Source organism: Rhinatrema bivittatum, chromosome 2 (assembly GCF_901001135.1).
Source record: "Rhinatrema bivittatum chromosome 2, aRhiBiv1.1, whole genome shotgun sequence".
NCBI lineage: Eukaryota > Metazoa > Chordata > Amphibia > Gymnophiona > Rhinatrematidae > Rhinatrema > Rhinatrema bivittatum.
The window spans coordinates 123,639,221-123,665,271 of record NC_042616.1 but is presented as its reverse complement, the minus strand read 5'-3'; the positions used below and the strand labels follow the sequence as shown (position 1 = coordinate 123,665,271).

The 26,051-nt window shown below is 40.4% G+C and overlaps 1 protein-coding gene across 1 annotated transcript in view; it reads right to left on the bottom strand.

Annotated features, from left to right (window-relative positions):
• The window catches only part of NRP1 (neuropilin 1), a 487,056-nt gene that overhangs the window by 88,107 nt on the left and 372,898 nt on the right, over nt 1-26,051 (bottom strand). The window contains 3 exon segments of the mRNA XM_029587037.1: nt 6,017-6,351; nt 11,523-11,667; nt 19,758-19,913. Coding sequence (XP_029442897.1) covers nt 6,017-6,351; nt 11,523-11,667; nt 19,758-19,913 — 636 coding nt within the window.

The window sequence follows — 26,051 nt, the reverse complement described above, 5'->3', positions numbered from 1 at the left end:
ATAGGAGGACCTGGAAAGCCCATGAAGAAAAAAAAAAGACCATGGAATTAAAGAACTAGGAAGAAGGAATCTAAGATGGAAGGGGTTTTGCTATTGGATGTTTCACTTGGAGGTCCACTTTGCTGTGTCTGCTGCTAAGTTTCTGTATCCTACACTGGCACACCCAGTGGCCACTGCCTTTCTACATGCATTGCAAGTGATCTACCGGCAGGGCAGGACTTGTCAGTAATTGTCTGCCAGCTCTTTCTCTCAGAAAGCTATCTGCATTCCCGGGACTAATTAGAGATATTTCCAGACTACATGGACATCGTGGAACTGCCTACAGCCTATACTGTGGGGATAGCTGAACTCCCTGTGTGTGCTGGCAGTCCCAGGAGCAGACCTTGGATCTGACAACCGAACTGTGGCACAGAGACTGTCAAATGCTATACATGCCTTCCTGGCCAAGTATACATAATACCTTATATGCTGGATATTTAGCTTTGCGATGCAAATGTGAGAAGTGTGGGTTGGAACTGATTTGGCATAGGTGACAAAGGAATTTTTTTAATCCAAAATGATTTCTAGGTGTTGCATAAGAAGGGTATGCCATGACTCGTGTAACTGCCATTCATTGTGAATGACTGCATGTAACAATAAACTGCATAACAGAAACAACAAAAGGGTGTTAAATAATTCTGGTCCCTAATGAGCTAGGTTGTTTTATTGGCTATGCTCGAAATAATCTCAGCTATTATCTGTGGCTCCTATCTTCATTACATTTAAGGGCCATGACCCCAGTGCTTTTCTGGTACAATGATGTTATAGCGCGCAGTATTCGAAAAACCCTAAAATGGTTAATGTATCTGGAAAATGTAGGCCATATAGGTTATCTTGGATATTCAGCAGTATAAATGTCCAGCTGAATATTAAAAAAAAAAAAAATTATCTGGCTACCTTTACCTGAATAACTTTAAACCTAACTGGTTATCTTTGAATATCATAAGTTACATTTAAAGTTATCCGGGTAAGTGTTCCTAGATAACTTGAGCCTAAATGGCTATATTCAAAGGAATATAGCCAGTTAAGTGGCTATAATGTAAAAAAAAAAAGGGAAAAAAAAAGTATGTGTGGCCCTGACAGCCCCATTCCCCAGTCTGACCCAATATATGAAAAAGAGACCCTTCTGAGCTAATTCTTCTATCCCCCAAACCCCTTCTAGTAAATGTAAACATTTGCAAATCTCGGGGTCCGATCACGGCCTCACAACCCCACCTCCTTCCCGATTCATGAAAATTACATTTATAAGCCCCTCCTCTTCCTTCTTCCCCCCCCCCCACACCCCATTCCTAACCCTCCCACTCAGCTGATACCTCTAGAGACTCCTTCCAGCTGTCAGGATTGCGGTATGCTACAACTGCTCCTTGCGGCATTCAGTGTTGCTCTGACAGCAGCGTTGGAAGAGGAAGATATAGCAGCAGCGTTGCTCTCAGAGTCGTATTCTAATAGCGGCATTGGTAGCTTATGCTTCCAGCATTGCTGTCAAAACAATGCCGGATGCCACCTGCATACTGCGATCCCGGAGGCTGGAAGAGGTTTCTAGAGGGATCGGGATTCAAATCTAAAAGTACTTGCTATTTCATGATCCTTTTCGGCACTTTGATTCCATGGCAACCAATTTAACTGATGCTTTTGAGATGAGTCAGGATATGTACTCTCTTCAGTTGTTTAACCCAGACAGTTGCCCTTGTGATAAAAGCTAACAATCTTGACAAAAAAAAAAAAAAATGAATGCTAGATGAAACACGAAGTCCACCCAGTAACCTTTCATCCATACCAAGAATTCCCTGCAGAGATTAGTGCTTTTAAGTCTCACATTGTATAACATTATAATTCCCCTTAAATATTTAAAATATTTCATAACTTTTGCTCCAATAGGAAAAAAAAAGTTTTAATCAAAGGGAATTAAATAAATCCATGGCATTAAAGTCTGACAGATTTGAAATTTTAATGAAACAATGTAATATTTTTAAATGCTAATTTAGTAGAATTGCATGGAATACTAATAACATTTACTTACAGAGTTAAAATGAGGTATAATTGCTTAGCTTGATGAGAAAAATGAATGATTTTGTTTGAATCCTTCCTTTCATGCAACCTATTACTTTTTGACCTAGCATAAAAGAGAGCTTTTGCAAATACTGCACATTCAGTCTGCAACGATATAATGGTAAGGCTGACTAAAGTGGACCATTCTAACAATGGAAAGTTCAAGGAATATAGAGTTATGTTTGAGAGAAAGTGAAGGTCCATCCTCTACACGGTGGATCAGTGGGTCAAAGGAGATTGAATAGAGCGTTCCCATCACTATTTGTGTTTTCGCATCATTTTTTTTTTTTTTTGCTTTAAAAGACTGTTCTGTGAAGGTTTGTGACTTTGTACATTCCAAGAGCTGAAGGTGGGGTGGACCTTATAGAAACAGACTGCACATATACAGCTGCTATTATAAGCCTTAAAGCATACCTAACAGCATCGACAGATCCAAATACTCAAAAAGTGCTTAAGTATGAAACTGAATGGCCAAAATCGGTCTCCATCCTTAAGCTGGGACAATCATTTCGACAAGCAGAAGGAATGAGTGATAGTAGAGCATTACATTAGGGGAAAGAAGCAAACAGAATTTACAAAACAAGAGGGAAAAGAACTCTTTAAAGAATCAGACAGGCAAACAAGAAAAAACAACTGGCAAATGCACAAATACAGTAGGAAATACTGAGTTACTTCTGCAACCCCAAGTGGATCAAAACCTGACCCAGGAATGGCTAAGAAGAGGTGAATTTAAACCTAAAAGAAGAGAGAGACTGATAACTACAGCACAGGCTCGTGGACTAGAGGGTTCACAACCAGCATAGAAAAATATGATAAGACAGATAAATACAGATTCTGTAAACAGAACTGGAACTGGTCACACTTTTCATTGCTTGGTATGACGTGTTGATGTCAGAAGACCAGTATAATGAAAGGCATAATAAGGTGGCTTGGCTATTAATTTGCCTAGATTTAGGCTCCAAAGTTAGGTGCCTCGTGCTGAAAATCAGTACCTGGTGCTTAACTTTGTTTTCCTTCCTTAACTGTTCCCCCACAGCTACCTACTTTTAGGCCCCTTAATTTAGAGTCTAGTAAAACTAGGAGGTTAAATTTATTTATTTAAAAAAAACAAAACAAAAACAACAACAAAAAAACCCCCTTCTTATTAATCACGTCCTCAATTCAATAGAACCGCCCGACGTGATGAACAGTAATACATGCACAATCATCATTAGACATTTATACAAATAATTAAAGGAGAGAGGAGAATCAACTCACTCAACGAATCTAACAAATCAAATATCAGTGAACTTATTGAATACCTGGCAAATGACAATATCATAAAGATTTTAGCTCTAGTGGTTATAATCTGCAGCCTCTCGCCACGCAATGGGCCGCAGGCTGTTATCAGCTTACAGAGCTTAATTTTGTATAATCATTTACTGTCATTTGTCCACCCACCAAATACCTTAATTGAAAAACTTTATTAATATTATCTTCTTAAAATGCAAATTTAAACTGAACGAAACGTTCTTTAGATATTAAATTCAACAACTTGAATACTTAGCCAAAAATTTTTTTCATCGAGCAGCTACAGTGCTTTGCTGTTCAATTTGAATATCCCAACATGTTTCGACTGAAATATCAGTCTTCTTCAGGGGAATTGTAATGTCTCGAAACTGGCCAATATATTCCTTATATCCCGGACCCAATTTAAAGGTCTCTCTAAGGAATCTGAAATGGCGCCTCAGCGCCTCAGCGCCATTTCAGATTCCTTAGAGAGACCTTTAAATTGGGTCCGGGATATAAGGAATATATTGGCCAGTTTCGAGACATTACAATTCCCCTGAAGAAGACTGATATTTCAGTCGAAACATGTTGGGATATTCAAATTGAACAGCAAAGCACTGTAGCTGCTCGATGAAAAAATTTTTTGGCTAAGTATTCAAGTTGTTGAATTTAATATCTAAAGAACGTTTCGTTCAGTTTAAATTTGCATTTTAAGATAATATTAATAAAGTTTTTCAATTAAGGTATTTGGTGGGTGGACAAATGACAGTAAATGATTATACAAAATTAAGCTCTGTAAGCTGATAACAGCCTGCGGCCCATTGCGTGGCGAGAGGCTGCAGATTATAACCACTAGAGCTAAAATCTTTATGATATTGTCATTTGCCAGGTATTCAATAAGTTCACTGATATTTGATTTGTTAGATTCGTTGAGTGAGTTGATTCTCCTCTCTCCTTTATTTGTGATTAATTCAGGAGAGGTAGCTGCTTCATACTATTTGATTATTTACAAATAATTAAAAGCATACAATTAGGTGTACCCAGATAATTTGAGGCTTAACTACCTATATTCAAAGTTATTTAGCAGGTTAAGTAGCTAAGCTATAGTGTGAAAACAAAAGTGCAGTGCGGGTCTGATGGTCCAGTTCCTCAGCCCATACGCAATATATGAAAAAGGGACCCTTCTGGGCCAAGTCCCTCATCCTCCTCAACCCCTGCTAGTAAACTTAAACACTTGCAAATCTCAGGGCCTATCATGGCCTCACCCTCCATTGCCCCCTTCCCGATTGGCAAAAATATATAAGCCGCCTCCTCTCCTCTCACCCCCCCCCCACCCCCACCCCAATCCTAACTTTCCCACCAGCCGGTACCTCTAGAAACCCCTTCCAACTGCCGGGATTGTGGTACGCTGTGATCACTGCTGGCGGCATTCAGAATCAGAGTTGCTCTCAGAGTAATATTCTAACAGCAGCGCTGGTAGTTTATGCTCTCAGTACTGCTGTCAAAGCAATGCAGGTTGCCACCAGGAATGGTACTCAGCCCTAACAAATTTTCCAAAGTGCCATTTCAAGATCCTAGCTCCCAAAGTTAGGCCACTAAACCTTTAGGAAGTTGTCCTCCCAGGCTCTTAAATCCAGCTGGAAATAGGTTCCTAAGTTAAGAACCCAGCTTTTTTTTTTTTTTTTTTTAATAGTCTCAAACACATTTAGAGAATTTTCAAATCTTAGATTGTTATCGTTTTTTGTAGAACATGAATGATTGTGAAATACCAGCTTGCTGAGAATTTGAAAGTTATCTATAAAAGGCCCAGAAATATTAGCATTTTAGTTCTGGGCAACCTTTAGATCATGCAGATGATTTTTCACACTGTTTGGGAAAAATGTAAATAGGAATAATCCAATGAGATTTGAATGGAGACCCACAAGTTCCACTTCATAACTCTTGTAGCATAAACTGACTGTCCCTTCTTTCACACAAACCTCCATGCTACAAAAAGGGCAGGATGTAGAATTCGATATTATTTAGGGGCCTAAAATTTAGGATCCTAAATTTAGGCCTGCTATTCATTTACCTAGATTTGGACTCCTAAATTAGATGCCTAATGCTGAAAATCAGTATTAAGCTCCTAACTATTGCCCCATCCTAACTCTGTCCTGAAGCCACCCACTTTTTAGGATACCTAAATGTACGTGCCTAATGACAGTAGGAGCCTACATTTAGGGATTCAGTACTAGTAAATATTCAAAAAGCCCAAGTTAAGAGGCCAGCTGCAAAAGTTGTGAGGCTAAACCCTTTAAAACTTGCCATCAAAACTTTATGGATTGTGATCAGTGCAGCTTAAATCTACTGCCAATAGGCTATTATTCTTTGCTGTTCTCCTCTAACTTCCAAAACAAGTTGTTGATATTGAGTATACCTCACACATTTCTATCTTTCACTCCACACTGGAACCTAGAGAACATCTCTGTATTGGTTGGCAATCTGTCTAACAGTACTAAGTTTAATCATCGTTGAGCACACTGTGGATAAATATGATGCTTTTTACCTTTATAGAATCAGAAATAGCATGAACAGTCTAAAGATCCTTTGAAAAGACTGACATTACAGAGCACACATCCAAAAGTCTTCACCTGAAGTAGGATTCGTATTTCTTTCTCACCTTTGTTTTCTTTTTGCTGGCATCCATGATCATTCTCCAGTCAGATCCGTTATTGCTATAGCCAATCTTGAATTTTCTCATGAACACCTTGCTCTCTTTCTGTTTACCACCTTGGACAATAATGCCCCGTACTATTTTCTCCTCGCCAAGGTCTACTTGAAGCCACTCCTTAGTATATGGATGGCTATTAGCTGGTGGCAGGGCCCAGCCGGAGCGGCTTGTTATAAGCCGGGCATTTTCTGGAACCCAGTTTCGATCAACTTGGCTTGACGCTGTAATCTGAGAGTCGGAAATGAGGCCCGATACCATTCCCAGCATTCCCGAGCAAGGGTAATCTAGAAAACAGATATGCAAGGTTTCATTTTTTAGAACAAGACAATTGCCAGCCATTCTGTACTACTGTCATGATGTGTGATTGACTCCATTCCATTAGATTTTTATCATTTTGCAATACAGTAGAAATGACTTCTATTTAATCCCCTCCCCTAAAGAAATGCATTTGGCCTGTACACTTTAAAATCAGTGCAGCATACCCATTTCTGAGAGGCACGTTTGGCCTTTTGTACACTGTCAATATTTTTTCAGGTATCTTTTTCTAATCTACATTAAAGCAAGCAGGCAATTTTATTATTTATTTATTTATTCATTTTAAAATGGACACAGTATTTAAGAGCAATCACATGAAATGTACAAACCCAAAAGACAGAACTCAGCTAAGATGACAAATACCTACTACCACAACATTGAAATACACAACGCCAAAAGTAAAAAAAACCAACATCAAAACACTGAAAGTAAAGAGCACAAAACTATTTATACTTTACTTAGATCTAAGCAAATGCAGTTTCAAGAGATGCCTAAAGGTCCAAAGATTGCAAGTAATAGTTTATTCCAGCCAAAAGGAAATGCAGAGGGAAAACTTTGTGAGGTCACAGAGCATCTAATCATTGTAAAAAGAGGGAAACTCTAACAAACTCTTCCTTTGCAAACACAGTAAATGGCTCAACCTTCTTTACAAAATGCACTGGGCTTATTCCATGCAAAATCTTAAACACGAAGGCCAAAATGTAAACTGTGCTCAGGAACCTATAGGCAGCCAGTGCAATGAGGAACATATGATCTCTAAGCCTAGACCCAAACAAATGCCTGCGTTCTCTACCTTTTGTAATCGACAAGTTCTCTTTTTAGCTAACTCCACCTTATCTAGCCAAAACATAATTACTGTATAGATCAGGAGAGAAAATCCTACTGGGAAAAATGGGTAAATAGCTCATAGTTGGTGAAGATAATAAAAACAGTTTATAACTACCAAGGAGCTATGCTCCTGTAAAGTCAGGGCGGCATCAAGCTGAATACCTAAACACTTCATCTGCTCTTTAACTGTGATTGCAGTAATATCATACCTGGGAATTCTCCAGATTTGATCCATAGGCTCCTGAATTCTAAAGGAATTTCCAGGTTCCAGGTCAACACTACAAAACTCCGGGTGCTCTGCTGATGCTGAAGCAGCCTGTGTGGGCCCGGAACAGGAAAATGCTTAGGGCCCCTACAGAGTGGAAGGAGTTTCATTGGATTGCAGAGTGGAAGAAGTAAGGAGGAGTCTGACAGGCCTGCATAGATAGAAAGAAGGGGGGTGGGGGTTCCAGCTGGCTCGCAGAGGCAGGAAGAAGGAAAGAGGAGTCTGATTGGCCTGTGCGGGCAGGAAGAAAGGGGAGTACCATCGACTTGTGTGGGAAAAAATGGAGGAGGAGCAGGGCGAGCAGTGGGAGCAGCATAGCAGCAGCGGCAGTCCATAACTGGAAGAAAGTGGAGTTGCTGGTGGGTTCAGGATGGGGAGTGAGAATCTGTGAGGGTCAGTGTGCGTGAATATATGTGGGAGTTTGTATGAAGAGGAGACGTGAGTGGGCATGTGTGAGTGAGCATGTGTGTGAAAGGGAATGCTTGCTTCAAGACGAGAAGTGTGTGTGTGTGTGTGTGTGAGTGGACATGTGTGTGCAAGGAAGTGCATGTGAGTGGGTGTGGGTGTGTGTGAGTGAGCATTTTTTAGTGAGTGGGTGGATGGGTGTGTGTGAGTGGGTATGTTTATGTGTGGGAGAATGAGATTGTGAGTGAAAATGAATATATGAGTGTGTGTGTGAACATATTAGTGTGTGTGTGAATACCTAAACTCTTCATCTGATCTTTAACTGTGATTGCAGTAATATCATAGATGGGGAATGATGGAAAGATGTGACTGAACATGTGTGTGAAAATGATCATGTATGTGTGTGAGACAGCGTGTGAGAGTGAACACGTTAATGTGTTAGAGTGTGTGTGTTTGAGAAACGAGAAAGTCTGTGGCATGCCCCTCCGCCTCCGCTAATCCAGGACAATCTCAAGGTGACTAGAAATTGAAAGTTCCCAGGTATGAATATTATTTCATATCATCAAAGGGCAAGAGAGCCCAGAAATTTCACCATAAGAACACTTGAAAAGCTATTGATTATCTGCAAGAATCACAGCTTCTTTTGTGTTTGCATCTCAGAAAAAAACCTAATATTTTTTCTTTAAAAGAAAGGACAAATTCCAATTGAACTCACATCATTGAGAGAGCACGGTTCAAGTATATTGGTTCCATTTTTGTGAATCTGTCATATCAAAATTCATTCAAGGTTCACTATGACAAACACACTTACATCTGTTGCTAGAAGCTGAACAAAATACTTTTACAGTAGCAGCATATCCACAATTTGTGTCATAAGCAGTAATGTGTGAGGTGTACTTAATATTGGGGGGGAGGATATATGAGAGGGCAACAGAACAGGCATCACACAGCCAGCCTAAACTGACAGGAGGCATCAGGTGCAATCATATTCTGAATTCATGTTAATTGTGTTCCTCAAGGGACGAGAGAAGGGGCTCAAGACATTGGGAGTCAGGTGTGAAAAAGTGTTAATTGCAAACCCCTGGGTTTACAATATCTCTGAAAGCTGTCTAACAAGGTGTTAAATTGTCTTTTTTAACCAACACAATAACACGTGCTGTTCTCGTGTTGAAGGGCTGAATTAGTAGTAATATTATTCCTGTGAAAGTTACCCACAGACCTGTCTTACCTGCCATCCTTCCTTCCTCCACCTATCTCTATGTAGGCAGGGTTCTGCTCTGTTTCACTGAGCATACAATCAGCTAGGAAGCAATATTTATTATATGCTGGTACCGTAGCAGAGTGCCAACAGATGGGGAATGTATTTTGGTGAGATCGCACCAAACAGTACCTTGTTTTGCCTTAGTGATGTTGTCATCCTTCTAATGAAGCAACATATTAGCAAAAATTTTATTATATATACTTGGAAACAAGGTTTTTTTTTTAGATCAGACTGGAAAATACAAACCTTCCCATATTTACTAGTGTTATAATCTTGCCTGTGCTGTATGAATCAAACATATTTGACTACTACTTTGGATGGAATTTCTTTTTTATATACCACAGATCTTTTGAAACCACTTCAGTATTTTTACATAGCAAAGGATGTCAGAAAACGGCCATATGGTCCATTGAGTCTGCCCAATTTTTCTGTTCATATCACATGTATACATCCTAGCAGCCAGCCACAGATTGTGACCACCTGCATGGTTTATCTTTATCCAGAGCAATATTTTTTGTCTTTTTCCTTTTGCTTCACCATTTTGGGTAGATGAGCATACAGGACTCCCACTTAGTTCTTTCTCTAGCTTCCAACCTTTCCCATTCCTAGGAACAAAACCCCACAACATTACAAACAGCACAACAACACTAATGTGGCAGCTGCCTGAACATCCAGCTTCCCAGGTCCCCTGCATAGTCTGCCAGATACCCCTGGCTAAGTCAGTACCTGCGTTTCAGCTAGGACTTCTCAAGGTTCACATTAATCCGCTGGCTGGTTTGCAAAATTAGCCGGATAAACTTAATCTGGCTAACTCTGATCATCGTCATCAATTATTTGTTACATGCTCTTCCAACACATGAGCTCAAAGCGAGTTACAGAAAACACTCCAGGGAGGCCGATTTAACAGTATACATAGAACATAAGAACCCAAAACAGGGAAATTAAAAAAGGAGGAAAGGAAATTAGGTAAGCAAGCAAAACAAGCAGCACAAATTTGAGAGGAGAGCTAGTGAAAAGTGTTCATGAGCCAAAAGCCTCAAGAAACAACCAGGTTTTCAGCTTTTTCCTGAAAGTTAGGAGGTCTGGTGTCAGTCTGATGTGCAGTGGCAAGGAATTCCAGAGGGAAGGGACAGAGCCAGCAAATGATTTCTTCCTTGTGCTAGCAAGCCACATTTTCCTAGGGGCGGGTAATACCAGGCAGGTGTTGGGAAGGGTGCGAAGGAGACGAGCTGGAGAGTAGAGCGAGATCTGGCTGCAAAGGTAGGAAGGGGGCCAGGCTTTTGGTTGCCTTGAAAGCCAGGATCAAAAGTGTGAAGGGAGTGTGAGAAGCAATGGGAAGCCAGTGAAGGGATTTTAAAAGAGGAGTGATCCAATCAAATTTGCTGGCACTGAGCAAGGATCACACGGCTGCATTTTGTATGAGTTGTAATTGTTGAATCAGTTTTATTTGGTAGGCCCATATAAAGGGAGTTACAATAGTCCAGCAGGAGATAACGGAGGCCTGAATGAGTGGCGCATATGCAGGATCATCCAAAAAGGCGTGAAGGAGTCGAAATTGTCATAGATGGAAGAAGGCTGATTTTATGACAGATCAGATTTGGGCCTCAAAGGTGGGATTAAAGTCCAGGATGATGCCAAGGTTCCTGACTTCATGTTTGAAGGGTAAAGTGGATCCTTCTAGTGTTATTCTAGAATGGAGGTGTGAATGATTGAATTTTCCAATCCACATTACTTCTGATTTTTGGGGGTTTAGTTTTAGTTTGTTGCACCGAAGCCAACTTGCAACCTTCTTGATGAAGAGATTTAGATTAGCAATATCTTGAGGCAAAGGTTTAGGTTAGCAATGATTGGATATTGAGTGGTATGACTGCGCTGCTTAATATTCACAACAATTTCAAAGTTAGCCAGATAAAGTGCATCCAGCTATATTTAGGATTTCTTTCATGAAGTCCAAAAGTTATCTGGCTAACTGAATATCAGCAATTATCTGGCTACGTTAGGTAGTTAGCTGACTCTATCCCAGAACACTTCTGCCCTGCGTCCAATTACTCTGGCTAACTTTTATTTGGATATAAAGTTAACTGGCTATGTGCCAGCCGGTGAACACAGCTGGATATTGAAACAGCACCATCTGTCCAGCTAACTTCAAACTTAGCAGGACAAATGACGCTGAATATTGACTTCTAGTAGTTGTTATAGAACTTGCAGCCTGCCATACAGACCCAGCTGCTAATTTGATTTTAACATCACAGCCTGATCGACAAAGTTACCATTTCTAGCAAGTCTTGATGTATTAAAAATATTTGTGGCCTAGAAATATTCATCTGCAAATAAGGTAAAGATTATTTATTGCTATTTTTGTAAATTTCTCTGGCACTGACCTGTTATTTTACAGCCATAGACTTCAAATCTCATTGAAATACCAGATTCCCAACTCAGAGGTCTGATTTTTATAAAGCGGGTTAATACCGGCTTAGGAAAGCTTCGATACACCACATCAATAGGATTGCTGTTTCCTTGAAATATCTACAGAAAGAAAAGTAGAAATACTATTTAGTTCACCAGCAAGAAACTACATTATTGGTAATACATTATGATCCTTTATAGGGCAACCCCTAAAAATACTCAAACAATGAAACCCATTGTCAGATTTATTTTATTCAGTTTCAGCATGTGCACAAGCACCAAAACATGGCTTAGATTCACATCACTGTGATATCTTGATGCAGGAGGTCCCAATATCATGGGGGGGGGGGGGGTCCTGCAATATTTTGCCCCTCCCTGACAAAATATCACAGAAGTATCACTGAGGTTCTTTTGTCTCATGGAAAACATTTGCGAGACAAATGAATGTGGCAGGGGCCTTGTAAACGCGCGATGGCAGCCCCCAATGCATCGCTTTTAAAGGGCTATGTAGTCCAACATGACCCCCTCAAAAGATTTTAATAAGCCACCAAAGATCTTACTAGACCCCCTCCCCCATCCACCTCGGGGGCCACCATTCGAGATGGCCCCGCAAAACAATATGTAAAAATAGAAGAAATCCGCCTTGCGGCAATGGCCCACCCACCTGCCCAAACCTCTCCCCATTCAAGCAAACCCTTCCTTGGTCTAATAGCTTAGCCCCTCCCTTAGGCATACTCCCCACCTCCAAGAGCCCTGCCCCCATCCTTGGCACCTGTTTCCAATAAATGTTTAGGCTGGTTGGGTCCCCCACCCCCAATCCCCTTTGCCCCTACCACTTGGAAAATGATGCCATATGGTAAGGGCAAAGACCAATTGGTGCCATTTCGGAAAATGGTGCTTACTGGGCTGGGGGGGGGGGGGGCCTTGGGCCCTTTTGGGACCTCTAACGATTATTTTAAAGGTAAGGGGGTCAGTGGGGTCCAGGGGGATCTGTTAAGACCCCTGGTGGTTTTTGGTCTACTGTTGAAGGGAGGGTTAGGTTGGGCCACATGGCCTAACAATTCTATCATGGGAACATTGAGACCTGCATTAGGGTCTTGGGGCTCCCACTGTAGAATAATGATTTAGGAAAAGGTGTAAATAAATTACCATGGCTGAAAAATGTCCAAGTCAACTGCATTATTTTATTTACATAGGATTAGGTATGCATGAGTTGCTTTGCATGATATTGTGAATAGGACTATATCATGTAATATACAGTGTTTATTGTGTGATATATGCTGTTTAAGGCATATTATAGCCCTATCACAGCTTGATTAATCTCCCCATATGTGCCATAAATTCAGATCACATGATATTTCTTATAATGTCTTCATTTACAGTTGACTTGTTCTTTGATTCCACTAATGCAATCTGCAGGTCATTGCTACCTAAATCAAACTTCATAAAAGAAGGAAACAGACATCAAACATAATTAAACAATAAAAATGTTCATAAGAAAGTGGTGAGGCCAGCACCTCATGGAAAAACTATGGACAAATGTATTAAATATTTTTAAATTTAGATATAAAATGGGTGAAGTAGTGCAGTTTAGTAAAAGTCAAGGCCAGGGGAAGTCAGGTACTGTAAATTTTGATATTTTATTTCTTTAAATTTGTGATTTCACTCTTCTATTTGTTTGACTATAATAATAATCATCATCAGCCTTATGTTCTTATTTTCTTAGCCTATGCGTGTAACTTTTAAATGCCAGGAAAACTTTGAATGTAAGTTCTGTGGCATAAGGAAATGGGCGAGCTATCAACTATATTGGATGCAGCAAAATGGAGTCCATTTTTGCATCTGAGTCCACAAAAGCATATATTTTTTCTATGCTGTTTAACTTATGTTCATAAGTTGACCAACAACAGAAAATTACACGCATAAGATGAAAATGTACATGGATGGAAATCAGCAAGGATATACGCATACGCCATTTTTCAAACACTGCTTTCTTGTCTCACACACAAACACACTCCCTTTCTGACACACATCAGCATGCACCCAAGCTCCCCAAGCACAAACGCCTACACAAAGAATGACAATTTTGTCATCAACCACATAAAAAACAGACACAAACACATTCAAGGTCTCTCTCCAATATGTACACAACGCCTCAATTTGACAAACACACTCACAGTCTTATTATCTCTCATACACAAAGCCTCCCTCTTCACAGAGAGCTACCACCAACTCTTTCCTCTCTGTTATTCACACACACACAAAATTGACTTCTTTCTCTTACACATTCAAAACGAAGGGATAGATATTAAAAGATAATAGTCTAAGTAAGTTAGCCGGATAAGACTTATCCAGCTAATTTACAAGGGATGTTAAAAAGCATGGTAATGCTCTTAATATCCCCCCCAAAATTGCTAGCTATCCAAATAAATCTTATCCTATTGAGCAAGTTTAACGTATCCAGTTAATTTAACCAGATAAGTCTGACTATCACTGCTTATCCTGCAAAGGTAACTGGAAACTGGATATGTAGAACCTCCTTGAAATGCTCATTTTCTGCCCACCACTTAGCCATACAATACTGAACAATGATGGAAGAAACGTTCACTGTCTGAACATCATAATCTCACAATGTAGATAAAGGCTTTGAAACATGGTGCATGTTGGGGACTTTGGGATTACAATGCGTTAAGAAAATATCATAAGATAAGATGCTTTAAAAAATGTTATTTGTAAAAACAAGGGTGGCCCAAAAGGACCGATGATTATATGTAAAGTAATGGAGGTCAAGTTGACCAGTAATGCTTAATATGATAGTCCAATAAAAAGTCAAAAAAATGTGATATATGGTTAGGACTAAGTCCTACTGATCTTAAGTTTACAAGTACCCATGAGTGCAAAGGATGGGAAGGAGGACACTCTGCAAAGGATTTTATTATGTTTAGATAATTTGGTTTCTTTCAATGGGATAGAGAGGTGTCCATGCTCTACAGTTTGACCTTTTCTAAAAAAGATAATTTCAAATATTGGAATCATTTTGCATTTAAAATCAAAGGTTTAAACAATAAAAACCAGATGATATAAATACCAATATCTGTAAATCTGCTTTTGAGGACATTTTTCTTGTTTTTACACTTAACCAACATGTGCCACTCAATCATAATTTGAGATCTGTACTTTGTTAGTACTAATTTAATATGCATATCTATAAAACATGCTAATTTAAGTGTTTCTAGGCTCCTCCTACGCCGGGACATAGGGTGACTGCTGAAGATGATGGTGCACCAGAAAATTTGCTGCTGCTATGTGCCCTAGGACACAGTACACTCTACCACTTTACCCTATGAGCACTACTTTCTTTGATGCAAAAAAGTCTATCAAATTTATGCTCACAGCAACCCAGTCCTTAGAGGGAACATTAACTAATTCCTTAAAATAAACACCTACTCTACTAACAGTGGTTACAATAAAATATGTGAATGAAAAAATATTTTCTGCAAGAACATTCAAAACCGCTTTCAGCTGCAAGTGAAATTAATAAAGAGCAAATTTCTGTTTAAATTGGAAATGAAGAAGTGATAACCATTAAGCCACAAAAGTCAGTGATAAGTACTAGAGATGGGATTCAGCCAAACCTTTTGATTCGGCCTTCGTTATTGGCCTGCTGCGGGAAATTTCATTTTCCCATGGTTTGGGCCGATTTTATTTCGGCTGCCCTGAAACGAAAAAATGAAAACCATCCCAACCCTTCAAATGCAATTAATTACAACCCCCCCACCCTCCTGACCCCTCCAAAACTTGCTGAAAGTCTCTGGTGGTCCAGTGGGGGTTCTGGGAGCGATCTCCCGCTCTTGGGCCTTCGGTTGCCAGTAATCAAAATGGCGCTGATGGCTCTTTGCCCTTACATGTGACAAGGGCTATCGGTGCCATTGGCTGGCCTCTGTCACATGGTAGGAGCAATGGACGGCCGAGGCCATCTTAAAAAATGGCGCAGGCCATCCATTGCTCCTACCATGTGACAGGGGCCGACCAATGGCACTGGTATCCCCTCTCACATGGTAAGGGCAAAGAGCCACCTGTGTCATTTTGATTAATGGCAGCCGATGGCCCAAGGGGGGGAGATCGATCTGGGACCCCGCTGGACCACCAAGGACGTTTGGCAAGTTTTGGGAGGGGGGGTCGGGAGGGTGGGGGTTGTAATTAATTAAATTTGAAGGGTTGGGGTGGGGTTTGGGGTTTTTATAATGTGCCTTTTCTCCCCCCCCCCAAAAATGATAAGAAAACCACACAAAATTTCGTGGGTTTTCCTATCGTTTTGTCGGCCCCCCAAAACACAACAAAATAGGAAATATCATCTTTATTTCCTATTTTGTTGCAAACGAATGCATATCCCTAATAAGTACAAAATTTTCACAGCAAGAATTAAAATTACACAAGAAATGGTGAGCTTAGACCCTCACCTAATACAGAATAGAATTGTGCCAACAAAAACTGAATTGGAAACCACAAGCCCAACTATGTTATGCAGTGCAACAATGGAAAAACAGAAACATCATCATTCCTCTCAAAACATCAAGTAATACAACTGGAGATATAAAACATCATTCATATTAAAACCACATTAATAAAAAGATTAAATGTCAAACCAGTTGACTGTCATCCAATTTAAAAAAAAACTTGCATATATTTGTTCTAATATTTTCCAAAACGCCAATAAAATATTTCAAAACAACTGATGAATAAAACATTCAATAATTAAATAATGTTCTAATATTAAAAAAACATTCTCTGTCTCTCCCTCACTCACACACACATGTTAACACATCCATTCTTTCAGACACTCCCTCTCTCATATACATGTCAATGCTTTCACAATCTCTCCCTCTCTCCCACACACGCAGGCTGTGTGTGTGTGTGTTTGTGTACGTGCCTGTGACAGCCTGTTTGTTACACATACAGGCCAATGCAATATCGGTGCTCGTTAAACGGGCGCTCATGATTGAGTGCCTGCTCTCATAACACATGCTGATCCACCTCTTCCGGGTGCCCGATTTAATATTTAAATTGGGAGCAGTGGTAAAAAGGAGGCGCTGGGGAAATTGTGTACCCATAGTGCCTCCTCAGCAGTGGGTGCCCAGGAGAGCTGGCTGTCAGCTGGTTAGGAAAACGGACGCTCAATTTTAGAGCGTCCATTTTCCTAACCCATGCACAGCTACAGGTTAGGAAAATGGACGCTTGTTAATTGAGTGTCCCTTTTTCTAACCTGATTGCCAGCACCCTTTTTTTTTTACTTTTAATTTTTTTTTTCAGGACATTCTAATTGTTTAGTTCCTTCAACTTAATATCGCTACGATATTAAGTTGGAGGAAGTACAGAAAAGCAGTATTTTCTACATTTCTGTACAATTTATGGGCTCCTCCAAAATAAACGCCTGCTTGGGGCAGGTGTTAATTTTGACGAGTAAAAATGTGCATGACGGACACACATTTTTTTTTTACATTGGGGGAATAGATAATAGCCTCATCAACATACATTTGCATGTGATGAGAGCTATTACCTATATGCGTGACTGGATGCGCGTTTTGGACGCGCTAACCCCCGTTTTACATCGAGGGTTACGGACGTGTGTCCAAAACGCGCATCCAATTGCAGTTTTTGCATTGGCCTGATAGACTCTCACAAGCATGCGCTCACACATACAGGATTTCACAAAAAAACAATATACACACATAGTCTCTAAACATACACACACACACACACACACACACACACACAGCCTCTCACACATACAAGTTCTCATTCAGTCATATACACATGCCCACAGGTCTCACACAGACAAACACACAGGCACACAAGATCTCACAAAGACATACACACACATGCACACATGCTCTCACACTCGCATGCACCCAGGCTCTCACATATACAGTCTCTCGTACAGACATATACATATACCCACAGGCTCTCACACAGACAAACACACATGCACACAGGCTCTCACAGACATATGCACATACCCACAGGCTCTCACACAGACACACAAGCTCTCACACATACACACACAAACACACATGACCTCCTCTTCACTTTGGGAAGTGGCTAGATGAGCTTCGCCACAGCCCTGCCGGCCTCCTCTTTGTTTCAGGCTGTGGTGGGATGAGGTCCACAATGGTCCCACCGACCTCTCTGTTTCGGGCCGTGGTGGGATGGGGTCCACCACGGCCCCGCCGGCCTCCTCTTCACTTTGGGCCATGTCAAGATAGGGTCTACCACGGTCTGGCTGGCCTTTTCACTTCAGGCCATGGCAGGATGGGGTCTGCCATGGCCCAGCCAGCTACCTCTTTGTTTTGGGCTGTGGAGGGATAGGGTCTAACACAGCCCAGCCAGGCTTCCTGCGCTGGGAGGGGGCAAGCTATGTGCACCCACAGGAAAAGTTGTGTACAAGTGCACGTGTGCAGCTTAAAGCTGCACATGTGCATGAGTGCTGAAATTTTCCTGTGCACTCTTGTAGCTTAGAGGGAACATTAGTGTTAGTGGTCAGTAGCACTGTTGTTCTGGGTGGAGAGCCAGGGAAGACACAATATCTCCCAATTTGGTGGTGCACGGCACACCTCATTTTAAAGTTGGTGGTGCCCGTGCACCACTGTGCACAATGGACACTACACTCCTGTTCCTATGTCAATACTGCACTGATTTTCCTAAAAGTGATCATTTCTAAGTTCTCATTTCTTGCCTTGAGGACAAAAAGCTGTGAAATTTGACCTTAGACCTCAAATTGAAGAATGGAATTGTAGCAAATGAACTCAATCCATTTCGTATTAGATTAACATTTTAATTATGCTTAATTTGTTTTGTTATGCTTAATTTTAATTTTATGAATTTGTTCTTTATTTTATTGTTTTTATTAGATTTGTTTTTACTCAGGTATGGTATTATTTTTTTATGGTCTGCTGTTAATTTCTGAACATCGCTTTGAATTACTTCATGTAAGAAATGCGATTAATCAAGACAAATAAAAATATTAATAGTAATTACTTTTTGCAAATTAATTTGCATGTTTTTATTTCATTTCATGTATTTGTGAACAGGTTACAAAATATTGCGGGATCCTGAGCTATATGATTATAGGTGCTGTTAATTGGTGTCATTTTTTCTACACTTTTGTATTATATTTTGTATGCTCTAGTTATTGTAAACCATCCTTGGCTATTCTATAAGGGAGCAAATAAAAAATAACAAAATAAATATTAATATTCAAAGCATACTTTGCTGTTCTGAGTACCTAGCAATGAAATACAATCATACACCACAGGCTGCATACCTTGCTAGATGAAAGTGAAATGCTATTAAAAAAATAAAAATATAACACAAATGTAGAAGAAGGGCAGGTTGATGAGTATAGCATTTGTTTTTCCTTGTGTTTCTTCTAGTCTTTTGAAGAGGGCACAGTGCTAAATGTTTGTAAGCACTGTGTCATAACATTATGAGCAACACTTCGGGGATAATGTACTAAAGTGTGTTAATACTACTACAAGTGGTTAACACAACAAGCGAGTTTCTGCACATAGGGAGGATAACTTTAAAACATACACAAGTACGCTCATATTCGTAGCTATATGGCCGCATGGGCGGATGCACATATTTTATATCGTGTGCGCAAATGCATTCACTGTATAAAGCACACATACATCTACCCAATAATATGTTCACAATATCTAAAAGATACGTGGCATGTATTTTCAACATAGCCGATAAGTTTTGACTTATCCAGCTATGTGGTGGCAAAAGACATAAAAGTTTTAAAAATTGCTACTTATCTAGCTAAGTAGTGCTGTTTAAGACTTATCTGGCTAAGTAAGATAGCCAAGTAAGAAAAAGAAAAGCACTACTCAGCTGGATAAATAAGATAGCTGGATAACTAGCGTTTGAAAACTTAACTGGCTCTTACTTATCCGGCTATGTAGCGCCTTTTTAAGACTTATCTGCTTAAGTGGCAGCAATGGCTGATGTTAATGCACTGTAGTACATCGAACCCTATGTCACAACCTGTTGCATGTGAAGAAAAAAATGATGCATCTTATTCCCATCTATGGTGAGCATGGTGTGCAGTAAAGACTTGTTCGATCACATGCCCTGTGCCTCTTTTGTAACCAGTACACAACCCAACTTCCTTGCAACGACATTACATTATTAACCTACAAAGAACTTACTATGTGTTTGCTCCCATCTTTTAATGTAATCCAGTCATCACCATTGGAGCTGATGTCTACTTTGTAGGACTTCACGTAGTATTCTTTTTGGGTTTCTTTTGAAGTGGCACCCTGGATTCCAATGCCAGAGACGAAGCGAATAAGTCCTAGGTCTACCTGTAGCAAATGAAATGGAAAAGGCATGTTAACCTTTCGAAACGCAAACACTTATTAACATTTTAAAGCACATTAAAGTAAATAATGATGGAACATGCACTGCCCAAGAGGGAAGGAGCAAGCACATCTTCATAGGGTCAACAGCTGGATAAACCAGTCATTTTATTACATCATTAGAAAATAAAAAATTGGGCACATCTAACAATTGCATATTAATGTAATAAAGTGCACAAAAGCACCTGATCTCCAACATATAGATTTTATTAACAGAACCTTTATCAAACAGCTGTGGTAAGATAGTTTCATGCATGTTTTATTCAGGGGCATCTAGATTTTCATTTTCTGATCATTTCTATTCCTTGTCTGGGAGCACATAAAACAACTTTTCTGCGTTGCTAAGCAGAATGATTTTAGCAGAGGTAGATTTTGTCAGATGAATCTGATCAATTTCTTTGATTGGGTGACCAGGGGAGAAGTTGAAAGCTGCTGGAGAGTTTCACCTGTGAGACTATGCCTCCAGGGGAGAGTGCTAGTGAGAGTGTATTTGGATTTCAGAAAGGCCTTTGATACGGTTCTGCATAGGTGCCTTGTAAATAAACTGAGCTCCCTTGGGTCTGTGCCCAAAAGTGATTGACCGGGTTGCAAACAGAATTGAGTGGGAGACAACAAAGGGTAATGGTAAATGGAGATCACTCCGAGAGAGGGACATTACTAGTGTGTGCTTCAGGTATCAGTCCTTGGACCAGTTCTTGTCAACATTATTGTGAGTGACCTTGTGGAAGGATCATCAGGAAAATTTGTCTTTTTTGCCAATTATATCAAAATCTGCTGTAACGGACCCTACAGTTCTGTTACCAGTAAGCTCTGAGTAATTCCTGTAGTCAGTGTAAGTTAGTGAGTGAGGCAAGGCATCATTCTCTCCAGCCCCTCCGTCTGAGGGTGCTGGAATGGCCATCCCCTTTGTGAGGCTTTATAAGCCGTTCTCTCCTGGGAGCTCTGTGGGCAGTGTGAGTTACTTTTTAATCTATAGGTGGTGTAGTGGGAGTTTTGTCTGATTGGGTTTCTGGGCTTGCTCGAAGGACTCCAGCAAACCCTGCTGGAAGTCTGTGAGTTGGGTCAAGGATCTGTATCCCTGGTGGGTAGGGTCTGCATCCTGGGTTCATTTTGGGCTTAAAGAGACTTTCATTGTTAGGAAGCCTAGGGAAAGCCTGGACTCAGGACACGGGAAGCCCTGTGTCTGGGGCTGCCCAGATTAGGGAAGACTGCCCCTCTACACCCTCAGTGAGGACGGAAGAAGGTGGTGTCCCAATTCCAGGACCTTCCAGTGTTTTACATCATTTTGGGAAGCAGAGATTGTTTTAAAAAGAGATCTGGGAAGAAGCAGGGTTTCCCCCCCCCCCCCTCAAAAGATATTCTGCCTGTACTGTGGAAGTTTACACATGTAAAAAAATCTTTTGCATACCTCACAGTGTTGCAGAAGAGAGGCCAAAAACTGAAGCGAGTATACAGGTTGCACGTCTGTTTTGATTTTCAGATCAGATTTCAAACATCTTAAAGCCCTGAGGAAATGTGTGGGAACTCTGTGCACAGTAAGCAGCATGCATCATTTTACTGGGAAACATTTTCCTCAGTGCTTCAGATCTGAGCCTGTGAAACTCACGCAGGCACTATACAATTATGGCAAGCTCAACATGACAGTTTCTCTCCCCTATGGTTTCATGAGTAGATGTATCGGATTCAGCATACTGCCTTTACATAAATGTTTTCGGCAGAGAGTATTAAGACATCCACCTTAGAAGTTCAAATGGAGACTTTCCACAAGGTAGTAGGGCTGAGAGAAAACCAAAAGCTGCTAATGTAAGAAAAAAATATGAATAACTCTAGGCAGATGAAGCACCGAGTGGTTTAAAGCTGCTGGAGAGTTCTACCTATGAGAGAAGCGGGAACAAGGGATTCTGGGCATCATAGCGATAGAGAGGTCCAAGATTATGCAAAATGTTCTCAAAATCATAAGCATTTGTAGGATTTTAGAAAGTGCTGCATGCCTCATGCCCAATATATCACATTTCTCTCACAAACTGAAGGGCTCTTCAAAACCAAGAGCTCACCATTTGAGCATGTGAGCAAGCGCAGTGTTCCCCTCTTTAAGCTAACCACTTCTCTTCAGATTTTAAACAGCTCTTCAGTTTAAAAGTGATTAGAGTCCTAGGGATGCAGAGGCTGATTTGAAATTATTTGAGCACTTTTTGTAAAGCATAAGTGCTGAATTTTAAGTGCAAGTTAAGCAATTGCACATTTTTACAGTCGTAGATATTGATTGTGTGACCAGCTTAATAATACAGCGTCTAAGGCTCATTTATTTCAAACCATGGAATAAAATGTGCTAGCTGCTGAACACTGAAACCATGAAAAACTAATGGACAAGAGCACTTATTGATATCTCTTATAGAGAAAAGTGATGATAATAACGAAGGAGATGGAAGAAATGTAATTTAAGTTGAATCTGATGTCAGTTGTATTTATTTATTTATTTATTTATTTTATTTAAAAACTTTTCTATACCATCGCTAAGTTATATACCATCGCAACAGTGTACAAATAGGCACATAGACTACGGTAAGTAAATGTAGGATATCGTACATTCTAACAGGTGCCAATAAAGTTCGGTTACAATTTCATAAATAAAATCATTATTTGAGTAATGTTGGTCAAGTCCAGGTATATTATTGAGTTACTATCGCTTTGAAATATTACTTCTTAAATGTAGGATTGAGTGAATTCATTCTCATCTGCATTACCCTGTACTTTCATTCTCTACCCTCCACACTCTTTAGTGAAGGCTTTTTTAAAGAGCCATGTTTTTAGATTTTTCTTAAAAGTTTTGAGATTATTCTGTAATCTGAGTTCGGGGGGCATCGTGTTCCATAGTATAGGCCCAGCCAATGATAAAGCCCTTTCTCTCACTTGGGTTAATTTTGCTGACTTTACTGAAGGGATTGTTAGTAGTGCTTTGTTTGCTGAGCAGAGGTTTTTTTGTGGAACGTGTACTCGTAAGGCTGTGTTGCCAGTCTGCTTCTTTATCATATATTAGTTTGTGTATGGTGCATAAGGCTTTGTATTTTATCCTGTATTCGATGGGTAACCAATGTAAGTCTGCTAGAGTTTTGGTTATATGGTCCCTCCTCTTTTTTCCCGTTAGTATTCTGGCTGCAGTATGCTTAAAAAACACATTTAGTTTTTTCATTTCAGTGCTTGTGAAAATAAAAAGACCTAGACATCAGTTAAAGTTAGGCAAAACTCCCAATGCCATTCAACATCAACTTAACTCTCCTATTTTTTAGTCTTGAGCATTTCCAGATCAAGGACGATCAAACTTTATTAGAACTTCATTTTTACTTGGCCACCTAAGCCTGAGATTTGATCTCTGATCTTCGGAGTCAAACTCCATCTGCCAGTCAATCATCTGGTCCATTGTTGCTCAAACTGGTCCTCGAGCATCTCCCCACCCAGTCAAGTTTTCAGGATATTCCTAATGAATATGCATGAGATATGTTTGCATGCAGTGCTTTGTAGGGATGTGCACACAAATAATTTTTAGTTCAGTTCGTACATTCAGTTAGTTCTTGTGTTTTTGGTGCATTTTTTCATTTTGTTCCATTCATTTTGGTAGCTTCCGCACGTAAAGGCTGGGTTGCACGCATAAAAATGAAATTTATGCTTGCAGGTTGTACCTAAAGTTTATGCGCCTACACTACCAAAACAAAAATGAAAATAAATGCACGGCTCTACTAATTTGGTGGCCCCCATGCACAGGCATGAGGACAGGTTTGAAAGGCCTTTCTTCCAGTCCTCTTGTGTGTGTGTGTGTGTGTGTGTGTGTGTGAGAGTGAGTGTGTGAGAGTGTGTGTGTGTGTGTGTGTGAGAGTGTGTGTGTGTGTATGTGTGTGTGAGAGTGTGTGTGTGTGTGTGAGTGTGTGTGTGTGTGAGTGTGTGTGTGTGTGAGTGTGTGTGTGTGTACTTTCCTCCTGCTCCTTTCGGCTTCCAACTCAATCTCAAGCAGGGACTGAGAGTTGTCAGGAACCTTAATCTGCAGCTACCTGGATATTTTTTCCCGCTATTTTATATTCCCTCCCAAATTACTTTAGTCCAGTCATTGCAGTGACAGTCTTTGGCTGGGGAGGAGGGGGAGGGGCAGGGCCGTGCAGCACAGCGCCTTCTGGAACCTGCAGCCATGGGCCCCTAAATACGGCAACCGCACGTCACCATGGCACAGTGACTAGGACGCCTTCTCCCAGGAACCGAGGATGCTGTCTTCACGGCATCTCCAGCCCCAGCCGTCCCAGGAAGCGGGAGACCTGAGCTGGAAATTGACCCCGGGCTCCTTCCACGTGAAACATACGAAAAGATGAGGGAGCAGCAGCTACAAGTTTCCAAGCATTTTCTGGTAAAATGAATTCACGGGGCTGGCCTGGCTGTAACCAGCGTGCAGCACTAAGCAGAAACACTTGTTTCAGCTTCAGAAGATCACCAATTACAACAGTCCAGGGTACATTTTGGGCTTCCTTTCTTTCATCTGAAGTAATGTATCAGATGGACTTGGGCAGCAAGAGGAGTATGCAATACACAAAGCATCTCATGACAGCTTTGGGGATGATTAGACAAGCCAAATTAGGTTACAAGAACAGAGCCAGAAAAAAATAGTTGCTAATTTGTTTTTTTTTTTTTATTTCACAAAATAACTTACACCCTGTGAAATAAACATAGATGTTTGTTTTCACACTTAGAATTGATACTCTAAGAAGTAAAATTTCAAAGGTGTTTCCACTGGTAAAACAGTGTTTAAGTGTAGGAATAGGATCTTTGAAAACTGACACTACACGTTTACTTTTCCGTGCAGCGAGAGAAGGTGTTCTGGGGGAGCGCACATGGGGAAGGGCTAGCACTTATGTGTGCACACGTGCAATTTTGCTGGAAAAAGTACACACACACACACAAAAAGCAGGTGTAGGTCGGTGCATGTCCTTTTTCTGACCCCAGTTTGAAGGCAAAGGTTTTCCCTTTGGAAACTGGATGTAAAGATTGCTGGTGAAAAGTGCTGACAGGCTTTACGCTTCTGCGCACAGCTTGAGAGTTGCCCTCTAAATAACTGAAGGTGGCAGAGTAGCTGAGGATGCCTATGGTGGCCCCCAAAGCTGTCCAAACCTTTTGATGCAGGGCTGCTCCTGCACCCTCTGCCAAGCTGTGGCCTGGGGTGCGCTTATGAGCGAATGCTTTTGATACTTATCTGTGCACATATATTATTGCTTCTCTCAACTGTCTGAAAGAATGCAAAAAGCAAAAATGAAACACAAGCAAAATAATAAGGTTGCAAAATGTAGGTCTTCACCAGAAAAGGAACCAATAGAAAAAGCTTTCTGATTTGCTGTCAAACTTACTTTACATTGCATGCACCTATTTAATAAAGCAGACATAGAAGTATATTATTGAGTAGTATAAAGGCTGAGAAGTACCAAGAACAATGATAGTTAACTCAGGCACACTCACATAACTTCATCGCTAAGATAACACTCAGTGGAAAATCAAAGGCCACTGCTTTATTAATATTTACAAATTATGAGCTGGCCCCATGGCTCATGCCTTGTAGTTTAGTTTATTAAAACTGTTAATCGCTTATGCCAAAGGAACTATGCGATGTACAAGTATAAAATTCAAATCCACATACCAAGTACAAAAAACAAACAAACAAGGCATCTGCAACTATATTAGTTTCTAACAAAACAAAAACGATGGATCATTCCTGCCTATTTCAAGAGAAATGTCTTTAATAATGATTTAAAAGTCTTTGAACACTTAGACTACAGCAGGACCTTAAGGAGAGTGTTCTAAAGCTGAGGAGCCACATTTGAGAATGCACGGTCTCTGGCCTCTCCTAGACGAGCTTGTTTGAGAAATCGAACTTCCAGCAAACCTCTCTGAGAAGTTTGCAAAGATCTAGTGGATTGGTAAATACAAAGGAGCGCATTAGCCCATGGAAATGAAGTTGCATTTAGCAATTTGTGCACAATCAGAAGAGATTTCTGAAATGGATCCTGAAGTGAATAGGAAGCCAACAGAGCCTGTGCAACACAGGAGTAATAT